The sequence below is a fragment of the Grosmannia clavigera genome (assembly GCF_000143105.1).
Source record: "Grosmannia clavigera kw1407 unplaced genomic scaffold GCSC_108, whole genome shotgun sequence".
In the NCBI taxonomy this organism is placed as follows: Eukaryota; Fungi; Ascomycota; class Sordariomycetes; order Ophiostomatales; family Ophiostomataceae; genus Leptographium; species Leptographium clavigerum.
Genome location: NW_014040837.1, coordinates 1,614,555 through 1,633,836, shown reverse-complemented (window position 1 = coordinate 1,633,836; position 19,282 = coordinate 1,614,555). Strand labels below are relative to the sequence as shown.

Genomic DNA, 19,282 nt, shown 5'->3' with positions numbered 1-19,282 from the left:
GTCTTCAGTAAATACTATCAACAGTTAAGTGGGTCTGCGACTCGTGATGCCGAGAACAGCCTCGCAAGGCCTCTGTGGCTTCAACTGTGGCTGTGCCTCGCGACTCGAGCTTCCGCTGTACGGCGACAGCTGATTTATCTTGCCGTGCACGCAGGTACAACTGTTATTGCCTGTGTCACGAGCTATGGTACCATCCACTTACTCCGTATAGCACTCTGATTGTCGCTGCTTCGAACCTGCACGCTTGATCTCAGCGCGATGTCACGCTTGCAAATTGTGAGGCTATTTCGGGCCAGTGTTGAGCCCGGCCGACATTTTCCAATCATTACCCATATCGAGGTGCATGTACTCCGTATACATCCCTCTTTTGGGTATACTTGCGGTGACCGAACGGGCTATCATTTTCGTACCAACCGCCAGAGCTTCTGTTGAGTAGAGTGACAAATGAAGGCCCAACCAGTCCTTTGCACGCTTGTGTGGCAATTGCTGATTTTGCCACCGCCACACTTATATCGCAGGACTATCTCTTCTACTTGCAGCAGACCCACCCGGGCGTGCGAGAGCATTCGCGGGGGCCTGCTGCTATTGGGAGCCTTTCTTGCTGTAGAGGCTCGTACGACAGCTGCGCCACTACTGCCGATGAGGATGCTTCGTGGGAGAGCAGGGGTGTCCTTACTCGTGGCCAATGTCTGTTTAGGCGTTTCTGGATGCGGGGTAGGTTAATCAGAGATGTCTTTGGATTAATGCCGTGGCTGTATCACTGCTAATCATGGACAACAATTCCTCTTCCTCTTGCCGCTATTTAACCAGGTCGTGCTACTAGACTCAGCATCTGTTGCCGGACACCACCTCGTGGCCTCATTTGGGGCAATGTCACTCGGAGGCTTGACTGCAGGCATTATAATGATATTCTGGTCTTCTCGACTTGGGTACGGGACCCTGCCGCAGTTGTCGTCCTGGCTGTTGCATCGTGGACGTATGCTGCATACTCTACTACCGACGGCTACAGTCAGGATGCCGTATCCGGCAAGCTTCTCCAGCTCCATTGAAGCATGCAGAGTCGAAGGTGAGAACCTCAGTGATGGCTTCGGACACACACACAAAACGCTGACTCGAACTTCATCTTTAGAACGTGCTGTGGCGACATATCTCATCTATCGCGTGCCCTCCATCGGATCGGTTTACGGCGTCGCTGACATGTCGGCCATTGACCAGACCGTCCTTGCAGAGAAGTTGTCTGGGTAATTCCATGGCACGCCATGTGGTACAGAGGTGCGTTAACGTCCTATTGAAAAAAGAAAAGACCTTTATGCGCTTTCACTGTAAACTAGCTATGACAGCTTATAAATACTCTCACGCACTTGGTCGGAACGCTGCAGGATTTGCTACCAGAGACCCAATTGTTTGTGCAATATCTGTACTATGATGCTTGTAATAAGGGCCTATTTTTCCTTCTGGGAGTTGCATAGTCGCTGTCATATGCAGCTTTCTGGCGTCAAAAAGCAGAGGAAAAAAAGTATCTGGCCGGTCTCCAGCAGTCTCTGTTTATACAAGCTAGCAGTGGCTTGATAGTGTTTTCTTATGGGTACGCTAAGAAGGAGTTTCGGTGAAGGGATGAGAAAGAATGATGGGAGGTGTATTGAACTTTGATATTGATTCAGAAGTACGCGCGGTTCTTTTTTACTCATATGAAAGAGAAATTGCCGCCCACCCCATGCGGGAGGGCGAAAAAGCTTATACCGCTGCCCATCGTGTAGTTGCTGACGTCGGGCCTTCCTCGCCTTTATCGTACGCAACGGTGATGGCATTTGTTTTCATAATACCGTCCGAACGTGTGTATATCCCGCTCCGGCGTTGGTAACACGTGGTTGAGGTCTGCTTGTCAGGGCCGACAATGTTTCCTTCGCTGTCTCTATCGCAAATAGTGAAGCCATATGCATCCGTCTTTTTTCTTGGCTTGCTCTGTAGCTCAATCGGGTCCGGTGGAGGAACTCTCTGCTTGCTGACATTTGAGTAGTGGCCGTTGTTTCCAGAACGCTTCTTGCTTGATGGAAGACTGCGTGTTTTGACCATTTCGACAAGTGGCTAAAGTATTGGGATACAGGCGGCCATAATAATCACATTACCCTCTATGCTATTATTGACGTGCTGTTAGTCATACGGCGCCTGGAAGGGGGAGCAAGTTTGGATACGGGCAGTACTCACGATGTCCAGTACAATGGGTTGCACAGCTCGTCTTTTTTTTACATATTAGCTTGACACGCCCGTATGCGAAGTGGACTTTTGAACTCACACGTCACATCCGTGCTGAGAAGAGTTGGCACGCCGGTTGCTTTGACGATTGCAATACATCCAGACCTTGGATTGCATCAGCAGAATTCGGAATGTTGAAGGCCACTAGACTTGTGCACCTACAAAATTCCCATTCCGAGAGCACATGTAAGTCCGAGCTTCTTCTGCAGCGGCATTTGAAGTTTCCAAAGTACGGTAGAAGGATAGATTGCCAGGTAGAAGTCGAGAATGGCAGAGAATGCTATTTCAGGTTGATAGGTTAGTGGCCATCATCCAAACTGATACATTGACGGGGGTCGGTGCGTACTGCTTGCCCAAAAAGCCAACCCTTCCAGTGTGCTATGAGCTATACAGGTCCCCTTAACGGAATAATCCCACAGTGATCTTGGTGGCGAACATTACAGAATCAACGTCAACACCATCGCTGTGAGCGACATACAATTTACAGTACCCATTTTCCATAAGGCGTAAATGTGGATTTTGCTGGGAGAAAGAAAGCGAGCAAGTAGTGATATGACAGCTAACTTGGGAAACCCAAGAGTTTCGATGCCCGGAAAATATGCAGCTATCATCCATTTCGTCGCATTTTGTTTCTGCTCTAGGTTGAGCTCGGTGAAGTGTTTACCGTTTCCCCAATACACCAATATTGTGACCAATACGTTTGATAAGATAGCACATATCTGGTTTCAAGCGTAATAGAGACAGTCAGCCGCTCGCTCGACGCTAGACCTGACTTAATAAATACGTCCAGACGTACAACCGAGAAGATGATCCAGTAGTCATCGATGTAGAGCATGCGATGTACCACGGAGCGGACAAACAGGCGACAACAGACGAACAGAATAGCGAGTGTTGTAAAGGTCCAGCAAACAATAATAATCAGGGGTCCCTTATCTTGTAGCATCTTGGTGGATGCAAGCTAGCGAATGAATAGAACAGACACGAACAAGAACAAACCCGAAGACGGTGATGATGGAGGATATTCGAGGTTTGTGGTAGATACACAGATGTCGGGGCTCCTAGGAGCTAATAAACTCCGGTAGCACGAAGAGCAACGATACAACTGCTCCTCACCGTGACAACTATAGATTAGAACTTGGTGTTCTTCTCTTCACCATACTCCAAAACACCGAGACCTGCGACTGTGACCTTTTCGTTGCAGGACTTGTCCAATACTCAAAATTGTGAACATCTACTCCGTAATTCTCATGATGTCAATATTATTCTACCTGCATCTGACATACTCTGTAAACTCCGTACGGAGTACGGTCTTGCAATAGGTCCATAAATGAATGGGATCCCTGGCAGAAGCGTACAAATGGAGTTGTTCCTACATAGTATAATGTGCTCGTGTACTCCGTATACGGGGTAGTGTTGGAAAAGTACTCCGTACGGGTCGGAGACTTTTATTCATACGAGAGAGCTGTAAATGGAAGAGCCCGGCGCAAGATTTTCCTCTTACGGCGCCGGATTATCACATCCGACTTCCCTGGGGCGAATGTAACCCTGAAGGGCGCTTACGTCGTAGGTTTGATGAGCAAGGCATTATATGAGGGCCAGGAGTACAGATGAATGCTATTCCTAGGGGGCATCAGGGAAGCCGGAAAAGCCATTCCGGGCTACCAGACCGAATAGGAAGATATGATTACGACGTAGGCTTGTGCTTTCTGATCTCTTGGCTTTATATGTGACAAGAGCTTTAGCTTTGTAGTACAAGTACACTAATGCGGCCAATAATGCTTATTAGTGGTAGCCACCAGCGGAGAAACGGGTCCCAGCGGGTTCTTCCAAGTTGTGAAGGGCCAATGGGCCTGGCCAGTACTCGTACGAGTATACGGAGTACGGAATTAGACCAAAAGAGGCCACTGCTATTCCCTTAGTGGCCCCACGATACTGCACGGTCGGCAGGCCAAGCGGCCGGCTTAGCCCGGGGTAGACAATGAACAGGTTACATCTATTCCGTATTGTATTATTTCCGACACTTCTTTTGGTGAAGAAACAGCGGTACTTAATCAGTGCCTAGAATCCTTATATTCAGCGTTCCCCGGCAGAGTAGGAGACCGGTGAACTACCGTAGATTCTCACATTGTTATTATTTTCAACCAATTATTCAATTGAAGTTTTTCCAAGTTCGTTACCGCTGACAATGCTTCGCAACATGGCTGATACGATCGACCTTACCCTGGCCATCAAGCCTACCGATATGGAATCTGTGCCGCAGCGGATCAAAGACATCAATGTGTTGAGTAAAGACTTGATTGGGTGTAGCCAGGAAACTCGCCATCAGCTCATAGTCAAAGCCCGCAACCTCATGCAGGCACTTCTTACACCTCGCGAACAGATGGTGCAGCACATTTGGGCCAATGTAAATCTTCTCCAAACTTTTACTCTGTTAGGTTGTTTTGACTTTTGATGATTAGTCCGGACTGAACGCCGCCCTGATTACGGGAGTAGACATTGGGCTTTGGAAACTCATGGTGGCCAATGGTGTGAATACGCCTCAGAGGGTTGAAGATCTTGCCAAGCCGCTAGGGATAGATCCCGTGCTTCTCGGTCCGTGCTTGTGTCTTATGAACTAAGAACCGATTCATTTGTCGTCGAAGGCTAGGCTAACATTCCTGCGCTGTAATGCACAGGCCGTTTGATGCGCCATGTTTGTGCCATGGGCCACTTGGAGGAAACGGCGCAAGACGAGTACAGGCCTAGCAATTTTTCCAAGGCGCTGAGCCTGGACGTCATCGGCGACGGCTATGTTTCTGTGTAAGTAAAGCCTGCGATAAAGAAGAAGCCCCCACTCGCAACGGCTGGCTAACGTCTTCTGCTGCAGCCTCGGCGGAATCGGCCGCAGCCACATCGAGTTTAACAAGTTTCTACGCGAAACACAATGGCGGAACCCAATTGATGCTGCCCACACGGCCATGCATGCCTCCTATAAAACTGACCTGCCAAACTGCTTCGAGTACCTGCGGTCGGTCGGCCTCGGCCCCCATACAAATCATCACAGTTCGTGCAACGAGTAGAGGGTAGAGTTGAGAGGCCGTGTAACTGACTCCATCTTCTGTAGTGGGTGGCTACCGGCAAGGTCGGCTGCCGTGGGTGCATCCGCGTGGATGCATCCGTCGCTCTACCCGGTTGAGAAGCCGCTGTTCGTCGGCGCGGATACCTCTCCAGATGCGCCGTTGGTTGTAGACGTGGCTGGCGGCCTAGGCCACGATATCAACGCTTTCAAGAAGCTCTACCCGAGCCACCCTGGTGTAAGCAGGCCCGGATTACTCCTGCCCTGAAAAAACATCCCGATTTCTGACAACTTTTCCACAGAAATTGATCCTTCAAGATCTACCAGTCGTGATCAGTGACGTCAAGGATATCGACTCCTCGATTCAGCTTATGGGCCACGACTTCTTGGCAGAGCAGCCTGTCAAGGGCGCTCGGGCCTACTTCATGCACTCCATAATGCATGACTGGCCAGATGACATGTGCCAAAAGATCCTGGCACGTTTGGCGGACGCTATGAAGCCGGGCTACAGCAAGTTGCTGATCTTTGACTGCGTGATACCACGAACAGGCGCGTATTGGGAGGCTACAGCGGGTGATATCCTTATGATGACACAGCTATCGGCACTGGAACGCACGGAGGACAACTGGCACCAGATGATTGAGGGGAACGGTAGCAAGCTGAAGATTGTCAAGTTTTGGAAATGCGGGCAGTCTGACGTAGAGAACGTGATCGAGTGCGATCTGGCTTAGGGATTGCTTAGATTTCGGGTTGACAGGATCGTGGACGCTATATATATTACAGTGCGTGCCCACAGTCAGAAAGAGAAGGTGGCTTTGGTACCTGCTAGCTCAACGACCAAGAATACACAGGCCACGTGTCAGAGGTCTTCTCCCATGTGTCCATTTAAATAAGAGAAACTGGAAAGCGCACCCTCAGAACTATGACTCGTAGTAGCCCAAGCTGGCTAGGCGTCATGCAATCTGCCTTGGCGCTCTTGGCAGGTGCCAATCCTCGCTTACCCCGTAAGCCTCAGGCCGATACGAAATACGATGCCATGCATCCATAATTGTGTGTTGTGGCATCTTGTCCACCCGCCTGGCCGAGCAGGCATTTTCAACCTAGACAAAGAAGGCCTCCTTGCTGCTGCTTGCTTTGAAATGGAACAGACACTTGTGACACTCGGTGCAAAGAGTCGAGACCGCCTCCTCTCGGACACTCTGGACGGCATCCGTCACCGTCAGGCAGAGGCCCCTGCTATTCTGGCTAGACTGCGCCAGCTCAATGCAGAGCTTGCCGACCACTTTCACGCCAAGCAGAATGCCCTGTCCGGCCTGACGCTGTGCATGCTCTGTCCTCAGAGGCCGACAACCTACACGGTGCCATCGTTTATCGCCATCAGCTACTGCTGGCACTATGCGGACTGGCCGCTCGCTCCGGCTGCCCAGCCGATCTATCCGTCATGGGAGATTTCCAAGCCCATGGTGGATGCCATAATGGGTATGCCTAATATTCGGGAAAGCCCAGATGAGGGTGTGTGGCTGGACAAGCTGTGCATTAACCAGTCAGACGAGGATGAGAAGATGGTCGCCATCGGAGCCATGGACGTTATCTACAGCTCAGCGCGCCGCATCGTCATCCTTCTCGAGAACGTGCAGCTGGAGGCGGATGAGGAGGCAGCTGGACTGGCCTACGCTGGCTTCTACGCCGACATGTGCGCCGAGGTGAAGACTCGCGAACTTGAGGGAGACGAGAAGAGAGACTTCGTCGCAGGTTGCTTCCCCGCCCGTATTGCCGCTCTGCCAGCTGATGAGAGGACGCGTATCACGGACGCATCTGTGCCGTTTGCAAATCGTCTACTCAGCGCTCGATGGTTTTCCCGAGCCTGGTGTGCTCACGAGAGCCGTGTGGTGACTCATGGAAAGACGGACAACCCACTCTTTCTCTGTTTTGGCAGCAATTGCCTGGTCCTTGCTTTCCAGTTTCGCTTCGTCCATTACTTCTCTCTCTGCCTGTTGGACTCAGACCCCGACCCTCCGGTTGCGTCGGAGGAGTACTTTGGCTTCCTGAATGACCCGAATTTACAGACGCTTCGTCAGCGCTGGTCTCGGATCCACCGTCTCCTGGGCAGGCCTGGCGCAGCAAATGTTGCACCCACGCAACACATGGTCAGCCTCATACCGTTTGGCTGCCTCAATGCTTGTGACTTGGTGTCAATTGCACTCAATACAGCTGGAATTCCTCTCACATATAGCGGCAATATAACCGACAAGGGCGACTTTGTCTGGATATTCTCTGCTATCGCTATTGCAGTCGGCGATGTCGTGCCGCTTCTACTGATCGGAAAGAAGCTGCGGATTCTAGACCATGTTGGGGAGGGAACGATGACAGTTTCCTGGGTGACCGACCCGATCAGCGGTGTTGTTGACGATAGACAGCCAAGCGGTCTTACTAATTCCATCACCGCGGTGACCAGAGAGTACATCGAACTAGACTGCTAATGACGGGTCGCCCGCTCATGGGGTCAGATAATTCACTTGGGAAAGCTGAGCGCATTCTGGCAGAGAACTCCGGGCCTATGCCGACCGATGCCAAAGTTGCTGAGATGATCGAACGCATGTCAGATGTGATGACTAAAGTAAGGGGCGATCGTCCAGGGAGTCCCATGAGCACTTTTCGGCAGACGCTTTTAGCCCTGGCTATGGACTGTGGCATTGATTGGATTAGGCGCTTTCCTGATGTCATGAGCACTGGCACGAACGGGACACAGCCTTGGATGCATGGAGAGCTCGGAGGGACTCACAACAGTGACGTCACAGCGGCTGCAACCCAGCTACTCTCCTACCTGAACATCCAAGAGGGTGACAGCCGCAGAAATGACTACCTAGAAGTGACGATCCGCTTCGTCGCCTGCATTCTGGATGACAGGCTGAAGTTCCTGACTCTCATGCCTCGCCGTATCCAGACGGGGCCCGACGACTGGGCCATCACTGCAGCTCCGTCTAACCGGTCATGGATTGCCGTCCCGGTCGTACTGGCCAGCCAGCCGCTGTGGCAGAAACGGGCATGGGTTGTTGAGCCCTTTGATCCTGACGCCGAGCCTGAGCGACCAGAGGAGCATCTTCCAGATCCAGTGCAGGCAGCGATGAGCGATCGCATTGCCGAGGACATCTTCCCCGTCTTAACTTCAGACTACGCCGATAGGCGGTCCACATGGAGGCTCAGAAAAGAGCAGGAATTTTTCGGCTGTGGGCCGCTCGTCGCTGATAACAACTCTGCAATGATCCTGTTGAAGAAACAGAAAGTGTACGGAGTTGAGGACTATAACTGGGCTGAGATCAAGAAAATCAGCCAGAGAGCAGAATCGTAGCACGCTGTCCCAACGAAGAAGGAGCGAATACACGATTGCGTTTTTTTTGTTTATGCTGGGTGATTATAAGAATAGGAAAGTTAAATTGCTAGAAGTCAGGCATGCTTATGATCATCTTTTGATCGTTAATCCTCTCTTTCGCTTCATATGTCTGTGTCTTGTCCGTCCCTAATGAAATATCACATTTCTATCACGCTGGCGGCTAAAAGTCTACGAAGAGCTCTTTCCTTTTTCGGGACCAGTGATAGCTTCCTATGGCAAATCATGATGGCACACAATCGTAATCGCATCAAATCATGGTACAATAATCTCAAACTGTGAACCGAAAGTCGTGACCATGGACCATGACCCCCTACACTATCGGATCGTACACGGGCGCAAAAACCTCTTTGAACCATAGGTCAAAGTCATGGGCAGCGTCATAGTCCAGAGATGGCAGAGCATTGTTACTGCCGGAAATAGTGATTTCGGTGCTGGGCCCGTTGGTTAAAGAGGCTATAGTGACGCGTGGAGAGATGTTGACAGAAGCAACGGCGGTGGCAGACGACTTCGTGAGGGACCCAGCGAGAAAGCGAGCCATGATCTCGTGGCTGCCGATCATGTCGTTGATGATGGCGCGCTGATGGTCCTCGGCAGCCGCATCGGTCTGTCGTCGGGCAGTTCGCATCATGCGCAGCACGAGGTCCTCCTCGGCAGTCAGCAGGGTGTCGATGAGCAAGGCACCGCGGCGGGCGATGGCGTCGCAGCGGCGTGAGTGCAGGCGGTTAGAGGCACGGGCCAGCATCTGGCGGTAGGCGTGAGCAGTGTCGTCGCTGTGGTCGGTTCGGTGGAAGAGCTCGAGGCCGAGAACAACAGCGCCAGTGACACAGAAAGCCGAGTGCGTCCAGATGGACACGACACCGGCGGCAATGACCTGCTCGTGCTCCCGCAGGATCGTCACGGCGGCCGACACGCAGATGGCCCTTGTCGGCCGGAAGGCCGCACTTTGCAACGACTCAAACAGTACCGGTCGGTGAATCATGATAATCATCTCAGCTGCGCTGATGGCCAGCGTGTGCCGCGCGAGAGGGATCCAGGGCAAAGAAGCAGGGCAAGTGGCCGTGGCTGTGGCGCCGCCCTCCTTCCGCAGCAGAAATTCGGGGATATTGGCAATGTGGACACGCATCGCCCGGTCGCAGGCCTGGATGTGGTCATACATCTCGGCGGGCGTTTTGCGCGCAGACATCGGTCCCAGTCCATCCAGAAACGGTGGTATCAGAGAGGCCATGCACGCCAGCACGCAAACATACGACGAATTGGTGGCCACGTCGGGGTCCTGCAGCTCCATGTCGTAGTCGCTGCAATTCTCAGGCAGTGGCGTAGTGTAGTGTTCAGGATTGATGGCTGCCATCGTTAGCCGGCACTGATACCAGATCGCGATCGAAGCACACGCCACCCACCATAGCTGTTTGTGAAGGGGATCTGGAAGTGGTCCTGGATCAGCAGCTGAGCCCACACGCGCTTGCCGGTCTCGATCTCGACGCGCTCGTGCCAGCCAACAGCCGTGTCGGTGCCCTTGCCACCGTTCTCGAGCGTCGGCGGGTCGGAGATCTTGTGCAGGCCTAAACTGTGGGCAATCTGCACTGCTGCACCAATCAGCGTGGCGTTGAGCTCGCTGCGGTCGAGGTTGTGGGCGATGTGCGTGGAGATGACAATAGCCTGTACCGAGTACAGCGATAGGTGCTCGAGAAAGTTTCCGCCGTACAGAACGGCCACCATAGCCTGGAACTGCCGCTCGACCAGTGCCTCGTTCAGGTCGGCGAGGCTGCCACCAGCGGCGCCGTTGTCGAGCCCCAGAGCCTCGCGATGTCGTTCCGCATTCAGCAGCGCCCACAGCGACACGCTGCACACCGCTAGGTACAGCGCCAGCCACAGAGGATGGTCTGTCGTACCTGTGCTCCAGAACTGCTGGCAGCGGGCCAGAAAGGTTGGCGCGTGGAACGCGTTGTGGTGCCAGTGCAGATGGTTCAAGTGGAACTGCACCACCTTGCGGGCCACAGCTGCTGGAAGCAGCACGTCCGCGTCTACTGGCACTGTTACCGTCATTGCCAGCCGGCCCACCCACGCTTCGTCGCAGTTGATTGACACCAGCTCCGAATATCGTCGGTGCTGATAGCAGTTGCATCGCCGGTGAGGAAAGCATCCTTTAATGTTTCGTCCCCACGCCAGAAACTCAAAAGCCACCACCACTGACGCCTGACTGCTGCTGTCTATATTGACTGGAATAGACGGCCGCGCTGACCTCGTGCTCGGGATGTTCGCTCCGTTTATCGTGCCATAGCTCACCTGCTGCTGCTGCTGTTCCATCTCCGGTCCTGCCTCCGGGCTCGGCGTCACCATGGCCACCACCTCGTCCTCGTCGTCTGCCTTTCCGTGCTCCAGCAACCGCACGCGAGCATCAATATCCGCTACGGCTGCCTGTCGCATATCCCAGTCGTTGCCTTGTTGCGTCCCGTCATCTCCACTACTACCGCTTCTACCAGCTACCACCAGGCGCGACCGCAGTCCTCGCAAGAATTGCAGCTCTTCCCGGTGTAGCGATAGGGACTTACTGATTCGCACCACCTCGCGCGTGCACCGCCGTGATAGCCGCATGCACCTTCCACACGGCGTCTGCTTATCGCATCGTACCTTGCGCAGAGAGCATTCTGCTTCCGGGTCAGCCACCCGCCATCAGCACTGCACTGCACGCATTGTGCTCGAATGGTCATAGCTTTGGCACCAACGCCCCATTTCGCGGCCGCTCTCACCTCTGCAGGCCGTCGGTGGCCGCTGAGATACGCGTAGTCCTGACGGCCGCGACTTCTCCGAAGCTGGCGGCGACGTGGACATCGACAGTCTCGACGGCGTTGCTCCTCGTGTTGTCGACATTGCCGCTCGCTGCCGAACCATTGTCAGACTGCCGTCTGCACGCTCAAGACATGCTGCAAGACGACGTGGAATTGGTGCCTGAGCCTGTTCTGCCCCAACACAAAGACGCCATCGATGGTCAAGATAACAAAAACCAAGGATGACTAAGGCTAAAACATAGGTGATTGTGCCACAGCTGGCGTGACGCGGTCACGTGATACGCTATGTAAGTCATCGTAGCCTATTGTAAAGAGTTCTTCCGCGAGGACCAAGGCAGCACTCGGTTAGAGATACTCGACACCGGGAAGTAACTACGTTCAAGCCTGGGCTATTGCAGTACGTCTGGAGCTGCTTGGCGGTCTTTTTGAGTTGGTTCAGTCCTGTATACAGAGTGGCGGCCACCCTTTGGAAACTGTGTACAGCAGTCGCCGCATACGATTGCCCCAAAAATATCAAGCGCTATGCAGGTAGAGTTCCCAAAAAGTCAAATGGTATGCCCAAACGCTGTCAGCATAAGGATGGTTCGAAGATAGTTCAATCAGCTTGACAAATAGGTTGTGGAACTTCTACGTAGTAGCGACTGAGCTTGTCACAAAAGACGTTTTCAAGCATCCATCAACCATGATCTATTTTTATCACCGTACTCCACTTGAATGTTGTTTCACACTCAACCACCGCTATCCCCTCGTGCGTTATTTCTTGCAATATGGCCATAGGTACGTATAGTCCTCGCCAGCCACATTATCCGATAGAGTCCTTTAGCCGTTCCGGCTTCCCCTTAGCATCAGGATCCAGCTCATAAGGTTTGCCAGCTCACTAGTCCAGAGCAAACAAGAAAGCATTATTGTCACCATGAGAGGGACTGCCGTGTAGTATACGCATTGATTTTGGTCCACGCGATAATATATGCTTACGTTGCTGAAAGGCTTTTCATTTCTCTGTAGACTAATAAGACTCTTGTACATTAGTCTTCCAGAATGTCTTCTCTTCTATGAGTAGTTATAGATATAGCCATTGTAGCCAATACAAAGGATACCCCGGCCACAAGAAAGGGCATCCCCACCCAATAACCACCGAACTTCATTCCCCATTGGAAAAAACCGACCAAGATTGGCGTGCCTGTCAGAGTGCCTGCATACGTCATAACCGAGATAATCGTATACACGGTAGCCAACTCATCTGTCTTCACCATGCTGGTGATGAGGCTCCGTGCTGGGATAGAAAAGGACCATCCCAGTGAAATCAAAATTTGACCTGCCACTAGTGGAGCTGGTGATATACCAACAAAGATAACACCGGCACCGATGCTAAGGAGAGCTCCACTGAGCTGGGCCATTATCTTGTCTTTGGCCATCGTATGCAGATGTAAACGCTGTAATAAATGATGAGAAGCTGGAAATAAAACTGTGAGAACTAAAATGCTTATGCCAGCCCGAATCGATAGGAGATAGGATGCCTTTGTAGTAGATTATTAGTAGGCCGACATTTGTCTTTTTCCTCTTATAGCATAAGCCTTACCTGGGCAAAAGACCAGCTAAGACGTCTGGAGGTGTACTGAAGAAGCAAGGAACCATTACTTGTCCCGCCAAGATGAAAGAAAAAAAAGGCGAGCAAGGCTAAAGCCACCTTCGCATTTCTTACAATCCATTTTCCGACCGATACGAGGCACGCCGTGCGACGCTGGAACCAATGGACAACCCTGCCACGAGATTGCACTCGCCTCTCGGTGACCGCTTCAATGTCTGCTGGTGGAAGTGTTTCGGGAACAAAAACCACGACGATCAAGAGCCCGAGAAGAGTAAAGGTCGAGGCAGTAAACATGGGAATCCATGGGCTCATAGACATCAACGATGCTCCGATGGGGATGAAAAGCAATTCCGAAAGCAGTGTCGCGCAGTGCATCTGCGAGAATGCAGTGATCCTATCTTCGATTAGCCATCGTGGAAATCATGTGATGCTAGGAATCGTTGGCGGGTGCGATACCTTCGCTCTGGTGGACAGACGTCGGCCACAAGAACAAACGCTATGGAGGACATTGTCACCGCCCCTGCACCAAAGACTTGCCAGAGGCCTGACAGCCAGACGGTGCGAAGCGGGAAAACGGTCGGAAACCAGTCTGCTTGCAGAATGAGTAGAGTGAACATCAAATTCGCGCTTGATCAAGGGAGAGGCAGAGGTCACACGAACAGACAACACGGACCCAGACGTCGACTAAGAAACAGCCAGAGATGGCAAGCATCAAGACTTTCTTGCGTCCAATCCGGTCCGCAAGAGCCCCGTAAGGAACGGCAAGCAGAATAGCTAAGACAGCTTAGCAAAAATGATGTACCAATTCAGACAGAAATCCATACCTGGTAATATTTCAAGAACATCCTTCCAGCCATTGATAAAGGCCATCTCGCTCTGAACAGGTTCAATTTTGCATCTATTGGAGAGTCCAGGATGGTCATCTGTGCCGGCACTGTCATAGTATTTTTGGCAAACAAGATCCTCTAGGATGGCGAGTTGGGACGCAACGGCAATTTGACTCCCAATGGTAAGAGCTATGAGGACGGCAGTTGCAGACAAAATAGTGTGCAAGACATTTGGTATTGTTGTTGGTCTGGATAGCAGTGACTGTGTTGGTGCGAGCAGTACTCTGGCTTCGTCTGGTTCCTGGTCTATCATTTTGGCGTGCATTAACGAATAAGAAGATGCGGGATTTACGCTGAAACCTGGATGCTTTTGTGGGATGATCATGTAGCTTAATTGAAAGCAGAGAAATGGAGATCTGCTCGAGGTCTATCTAAAGAAGTCCATTAGTACGGAGTAAAGAGTCTCCAGATCAGCGTAATTCGTAGAAAAGTCCTGTGTACTTTAACTTCTTCTACACTTGTAGATACGACAGCCCTGATCTGCACCAGGTTACTCCTTACGGAGTACACTACTACATACTTTGTAAATCGTTGCGAGATCTTCGCATGGATCTTACTTTAGAAGGGTGCGGGTCGAATAGTGTGGATTTCTTCTCCGTACTCCGTACTATGTAAAGGTCGTATATATACTCCGTACAGCTCAGTTTTTCGTTAATTCGAGGGCCGAATACTCAATCCTGGAGGGTCGTATCTCCGTCCCTACTCCGTACATGTGTCTTCCTATCCTGCGCTACACGTCCTTATTCTACACCTATTCTGGTTACCCTATTCGACAGCACCTTCCCGTTATAGACTAGTGGTGCACTGAGTAGAAGCTACACAGTTATAACCTACTACGTGACGGGATTGCATGCACGGATGGACCCAAGGCGATGGAGTACTACGTTATATACGGCGTACAGTAGTAGAAGTATTTCCGAGGACGAAAATGCAAAAAATTACGTACGCTATTTTGCGATGCATGAAGTTGTACTGTGTGGTACAGGACCATACCAAGTACGAGTACTTTTCATGTAGTTAGACAGGACACTATGTGAGCCCTCCATCTGCTACCACTCTCTCTATAGGATAAGACATTATTGGTGATTAGACATTGAGCACCTTCTACTTTGAGTAGTTTGGTGGGCCTATTAATCTCCTGCATTTGCTGCTGCCTGACTGCCCTCGATTAATATCCTCGCTTATTCCCCTGATCAATCGGGTAGGCCAATGATCCATTAGCAACACACACATGGCGACCAATTTGCCAGACGATGGCTGCCGGCACGGCGCCGACAACATTTTCGGCCCTCGCGTGGCTATTATCTGTCGCCAATTTGACTTCACCCTTCTATTTGAAGATGCCATTTTCGTCGTCCTTCCCGCTGCTCTCTTCCTCTTGATCGTGCCCTGGCGGCTTTGGTCGTTGTCAAAAAGGCCAAAGACAATGACATCCTTGCGACTCGCAACATACAAACTGGTAAGAGATATGCGGAACTATTATGCCACAACAAAACCAACGAAGCGCTGACCAGACCACTTTGCCCAGACCCTTCTGTCTGCTCTTTTTGTATGCCATTTGCTGTTCCTGGTCTTTCGTCTTCAAGTTCCAAATCTCCAAACTAGAATATCGGTTACTTCGGGAGTATTCAGTATCATCACGATTGTTGCAGCCAGCATTGATTCATTTCTCGAAGACCAACGTTCTGTGAAGCCTTCAGAAGTGCTCGTGCTCTACCTTTCCGCATCTGTTATCCTTTTCATTCCACGCTTACGTTCACTGTGGCTCATTCCATCATCCGGCGCTCCTAAAGCCATCTGGACCGTCATCTTCATCATCACTTTAACAGCTCTAGGTGTAGAATCGAAGTCAAAACTCGGTTTTCTTCGCCCAATCTATCAAAGGACCACGAAAGAACAATCTCTTGGATTTTGGGGGCGAAGCATTTTCATTTGGCTTTTTCCGTTTCTCAGGCAAGGCTATTCAAAACTCCTCACCCTTGGTGACATTCCAAAAGTGGACGATGAGCTCACAGAGAAGACGGCATGGACAAATCTGGACGTCGCATGGCAACATGCCGGCGGAAAATACCGCTTGATGTACGCAGCATTTCTCGCGAACTCGACTCATGTACTTTCGGGGATCCTTCCCAGACTGGCTCTACTGGCGTTTACTCTTTGTCAGCCTTTTCTCATCCAGTCATCGGTTGCGTACATGGCATCCCCGACGGAAGGCGAAACCCGGGGAACATACGGTGCAGCCTTAGTCGGTGCCTTTATTCTTGTCTACTTGGGCATTGCAGTACGTCTGTGCACGAATAATTTTATATTCAGTAGGCTAAAATCTACAGATATCGCGAGCAGTTTACTGGCACTATACGAATCGGTTCGTCTCCAGCGTCCGCTGCGGTTTGATTGCCAAGATATATCGACACACTACCACGCTTACAGCCATACATCTAAAGGACTCCGCGGCAGTTACTCTAATGGGGACCGACGTGGAGCGGATTGTGCAGTCCATCAGATCTGTTCATGAGCTTTGGGCATCAGTTCTACAGGTTGGCATTGCTGTCTGGTTATTGGCACGACAAGTGTCTATTGCCTCCATCCTGCCTCTGATCATCTGTATTTGTTCGTCTGAGCTGTTTATCACCCTTTGTATCTTTACTTTACTTTTCTGACATTTGTGTGCAGTATCTGTGGCAGCAGCATCGGCAGTAGCCGCTCGTTATGGACCAGCGCAACGGGAATGGTCCGAATGCGTGCAGAAGAGAATCACCGCGACTTCAAGCATGCTTCTTGATATTAAAACTGTCAAGATGCTTGGCCTAGAAGGTATCTTTCACGACGTCGTTTCACGACTGAGAAAAACGGAACTCAAAACATCAGAGACCTTTCGCTCATTGCTCGTCTGGGAGATTGTTATTTGTAAGTTGACTATTGGGATCCCGAGCTCGCCAGTCTTCCCACTTTACTCACGACAGGTAGCAAACGCACCCGAGCAACTTGCCCCGTTTGCCACATTTGCTGCATATGCCATTATTGCCGTAATAAGGAAGGACAAAAATCTGTCCTTGTCTCTGGCATTCACATCGCTGTCTCTTGTCTCTCTTGTGACGGGGTCTCTTTTGCAGTTTTGCCAAACACTGCCAGCATGTCTTCAGGCTGCGGCATGCTTTGGTCGTGTTGACAAGTACATTTCTTCGGCGGAATCTCGTCCCCAGCGCGTTCCGCCATCGCCGCTGTCAAATAATTTGGCGCCTGAGACGAATTTTGTCCCGCTGCGGCAGCTCCAGGCATCACAAGTTTTAGCGTCCACTTCCAACGCAGTTCTGGTGGCCTTCGAAGGCGCAAATATCTCCTGGTCGCATGGTTCATCTGAGCTTGTTTTTTCTGATTTTAATCTGACCATTCGGCCTGGTTTGACTGCAATAGTCGGCCCAGTTGCATCGGGAAAATCCACTCTGCTAGCTAGCATTGTGGGAGAAACGGTGGTGACTGGTGGGACAGTCACCCCGATTCTGTCGAGAGTTGCTTTATGTCCACAGGTCCCTTGGATTATGAATGACACCATACGTTTCAATATCACGGGTGGCTTAGACTTTGACCAGAAATGGTATGACTTCTCGCTTTCGTCATGCTGTCTCTTAAAAGACCTTGAATCGATGCCTCAAGGCGATCAGACAGTTGTCGGAAGCAACGGCACCTCATTAAGCGGCGGACAGCGCCAGAGATTGGTTAGTTTTCCGCCGAAAAGCATTTTGCAAACCCGAAAGATAAATCTGACATCATAACCTTAAAGTCTCTTGCACGCGCTGTTTACTCAAGGCTTCCAGTGGTCATCATGGACGATATCACGAGCGGGTTAGACCCCACAACTTGCTGTGCCATCATTTCTAATTTATTCAGCAAAGATGGTCACTTCAGTAAGACGGGGATATCTGTCATTTTCTCTACGCACAACAGTAAGTCTATTTTCAAAAGGAAGGTCCCTGAGATATACAGCTTACAATTTCTAGGACGTCTCCTCCATTGTACGGATACAGTAGTTGTCCTTGACAAAGGCAGGCTCGTTCAGTATGGATCCTTTGACGAGGTTCGCCTAGTGGAACTCAACTTCATCGAAGAGGTCGGGGCGGCAGCTGCAACAGGCATGGCTGCCTTAGACGAAAACCAAACTATCCATGACCAAGTGCGCTCTGCCAATGCAACCTTTTCACTCGATGGTGAAGAAAGGGCGCAGGAAGAAGTGCTGTCTTGGAAACAGGACGGAAGCTGGTCCGTTTATGCGTATTACTATCGAAGTGCCAGGGCCATTTTCGTCATTCTATGGGCTCTGTTTACCATTGTTTCTGCTTCCTGTGCGAATTATGCACGTAAGTCCCCGGACCCGTTTAGTTACCATTGCCAGAACTGAACATATATCTAGCACTATGGCTTGAAAAATGGGTGGATGCCAACGAAAAATCTCCCAACCGGCAGATGGGCTTGTACATTGGGGTTTATGGTCTGATTTTTGTCATTTCCACAGCCAGCATGGCCGCCGAATGCGGGTGAGCAACCTTTTAAGCCTTTTTATGGACCAAGCTTACATTGGCGGCTAGGATGTTCTTTATCAAGATAATCAACGACACGGCTTTCAAGCTGCACAACGATCTTTTGACCTCTACCCTGAGGCATGTGTCTTCTCAAATCTTCCCCAAGCCTCAGTCTATTTTCTAACACTTCGGCCAACAGAGCACCTTTTTGCTTCTTTTTAAATACTGGAGTGGGAACGATTGCCAACAGGTACCCTGATCTTTACGAATCCGTGAAGTAATCAGTATCTAACGGTTTGTGCTAGGTTTAACCAAGACATGGATCTCATAGACATGACCCTTCCGTCTTATGCAATACAATTCACGACGGGTAACGTTTTCCAGCATAACCAATCATATATATATCCCCTCTAATTCATTCTGGCAGGAGCGGCGTCATGCATGGCCCAACTGATCCTTTTATGTGTTCTTGGAAAATACCTCTCGGCAACGATTCCCATCCTTGTGGCCGTTTTATTTCTTGTCCAGCGCTACTACTTGCGAACCTCACGACAGGTTCGACTTCTCGATATTGAGGCGAAAGCACCCCTGTACAGTCTTTTCATTGAAACGGTTCACGGTGCACCGACGATCCGTGCCTTTGGTTGGGAATCCTCCTTTCACCGACAGAATGGACGGCTGTTAGATCATTCGTCTAGACCGTTCTACATGCTCCTTTGCATCCAACAATGGCTTGCTCTTGTCCTTGACCTAGTCGCCGGCGTGTTGGCTGTCGTACTTGTGGCATTAGCAACATCTTTGACGG

At 50.9% G+C, this 19,282-nt stretch overlaps 4 protein-coding genes across 4 annotated transcripts; 2 read left to right on the top strand and 2 right to left on the bottom strand.

The window, feature by feature from the left end:
* Positions 1-4,438: 4,438 nt before the first annotated feature.
* CMQ_6644 (O-methyltransferase, family 2) lies at positions 4,439-7,788 on the top strand (the record flags this gene model as incomplete). Its single annotated transcript, XM_014320330.1, has 7 exons — positions 4,439-4,657; positions 4,713-4,845; positions 4,929-5,052; positions 5,120-5,260; positions 5,357-5,546; positions 5,611-6,015; positions 6,457-7,788. The coding sequence occupies 7 exons, from the start codon at positions 4,439-4,441 to the stop codon at positions 7,786-7,788; spliced, it is 2,544 nt and encodes an 847-aa protein (XP_014175805.1).
* Positions 7,789-7,865: 77 nt separating this feature from the next.
* Positions 7,866-8,657, top strand: CMQ_6724 (uncharacterized protein; the record flags this gene model as incomplete). Its single annotated transcript, XM_014320410.1, has 1 exon — positions 7,866-8,657. One exon carries the CDS (start codon positions 7,866-7,868, stop codon positions 8,655-8,657), a length of 792 nt encoding a protein of 263 aa, XP_014175885.1.
* A 352-nt stretch (positions 8,658-9,009) lies between these two features.
* Positions 9,010-10,047, bottom strand: CMQ_6560 (uncharacterized protein; the record flags this gene model as incomplete). Its single annotated transcript, XM_014320246.1, has 1 exon — positions 9,010-10,047. One exon carries the CDS (start codon positions 10,045-10,047, stop codon positions 9,010-9,012), a length of 1,038 nt encoding a protein of 345 aa, XP_014175721.1.
* A 2-nt stretch (positions 10,048-10,049) lies between these two features.
* On the bottom strand, positions 10,050-11,567 carry CMQ_6907 (c6 zinc finger domain containing protein; the record flags this gene model as incomplete). Its single annotated transcript, XM_014320593.1, has 2 exons — positions 10,050-11,221; positions 11,447-11,567. The coding sequence occupies 2 exons, from the start codon at positions 11,565-11,567 to the stop codon at positions 10,050-10,052; spliced, it is 1,293 nt and encodes a 430-aa protein (XP_014176068.1).
* Between the last annotated feature and the right edge of the window lie 7,715 nt (positions 11,568-19,282).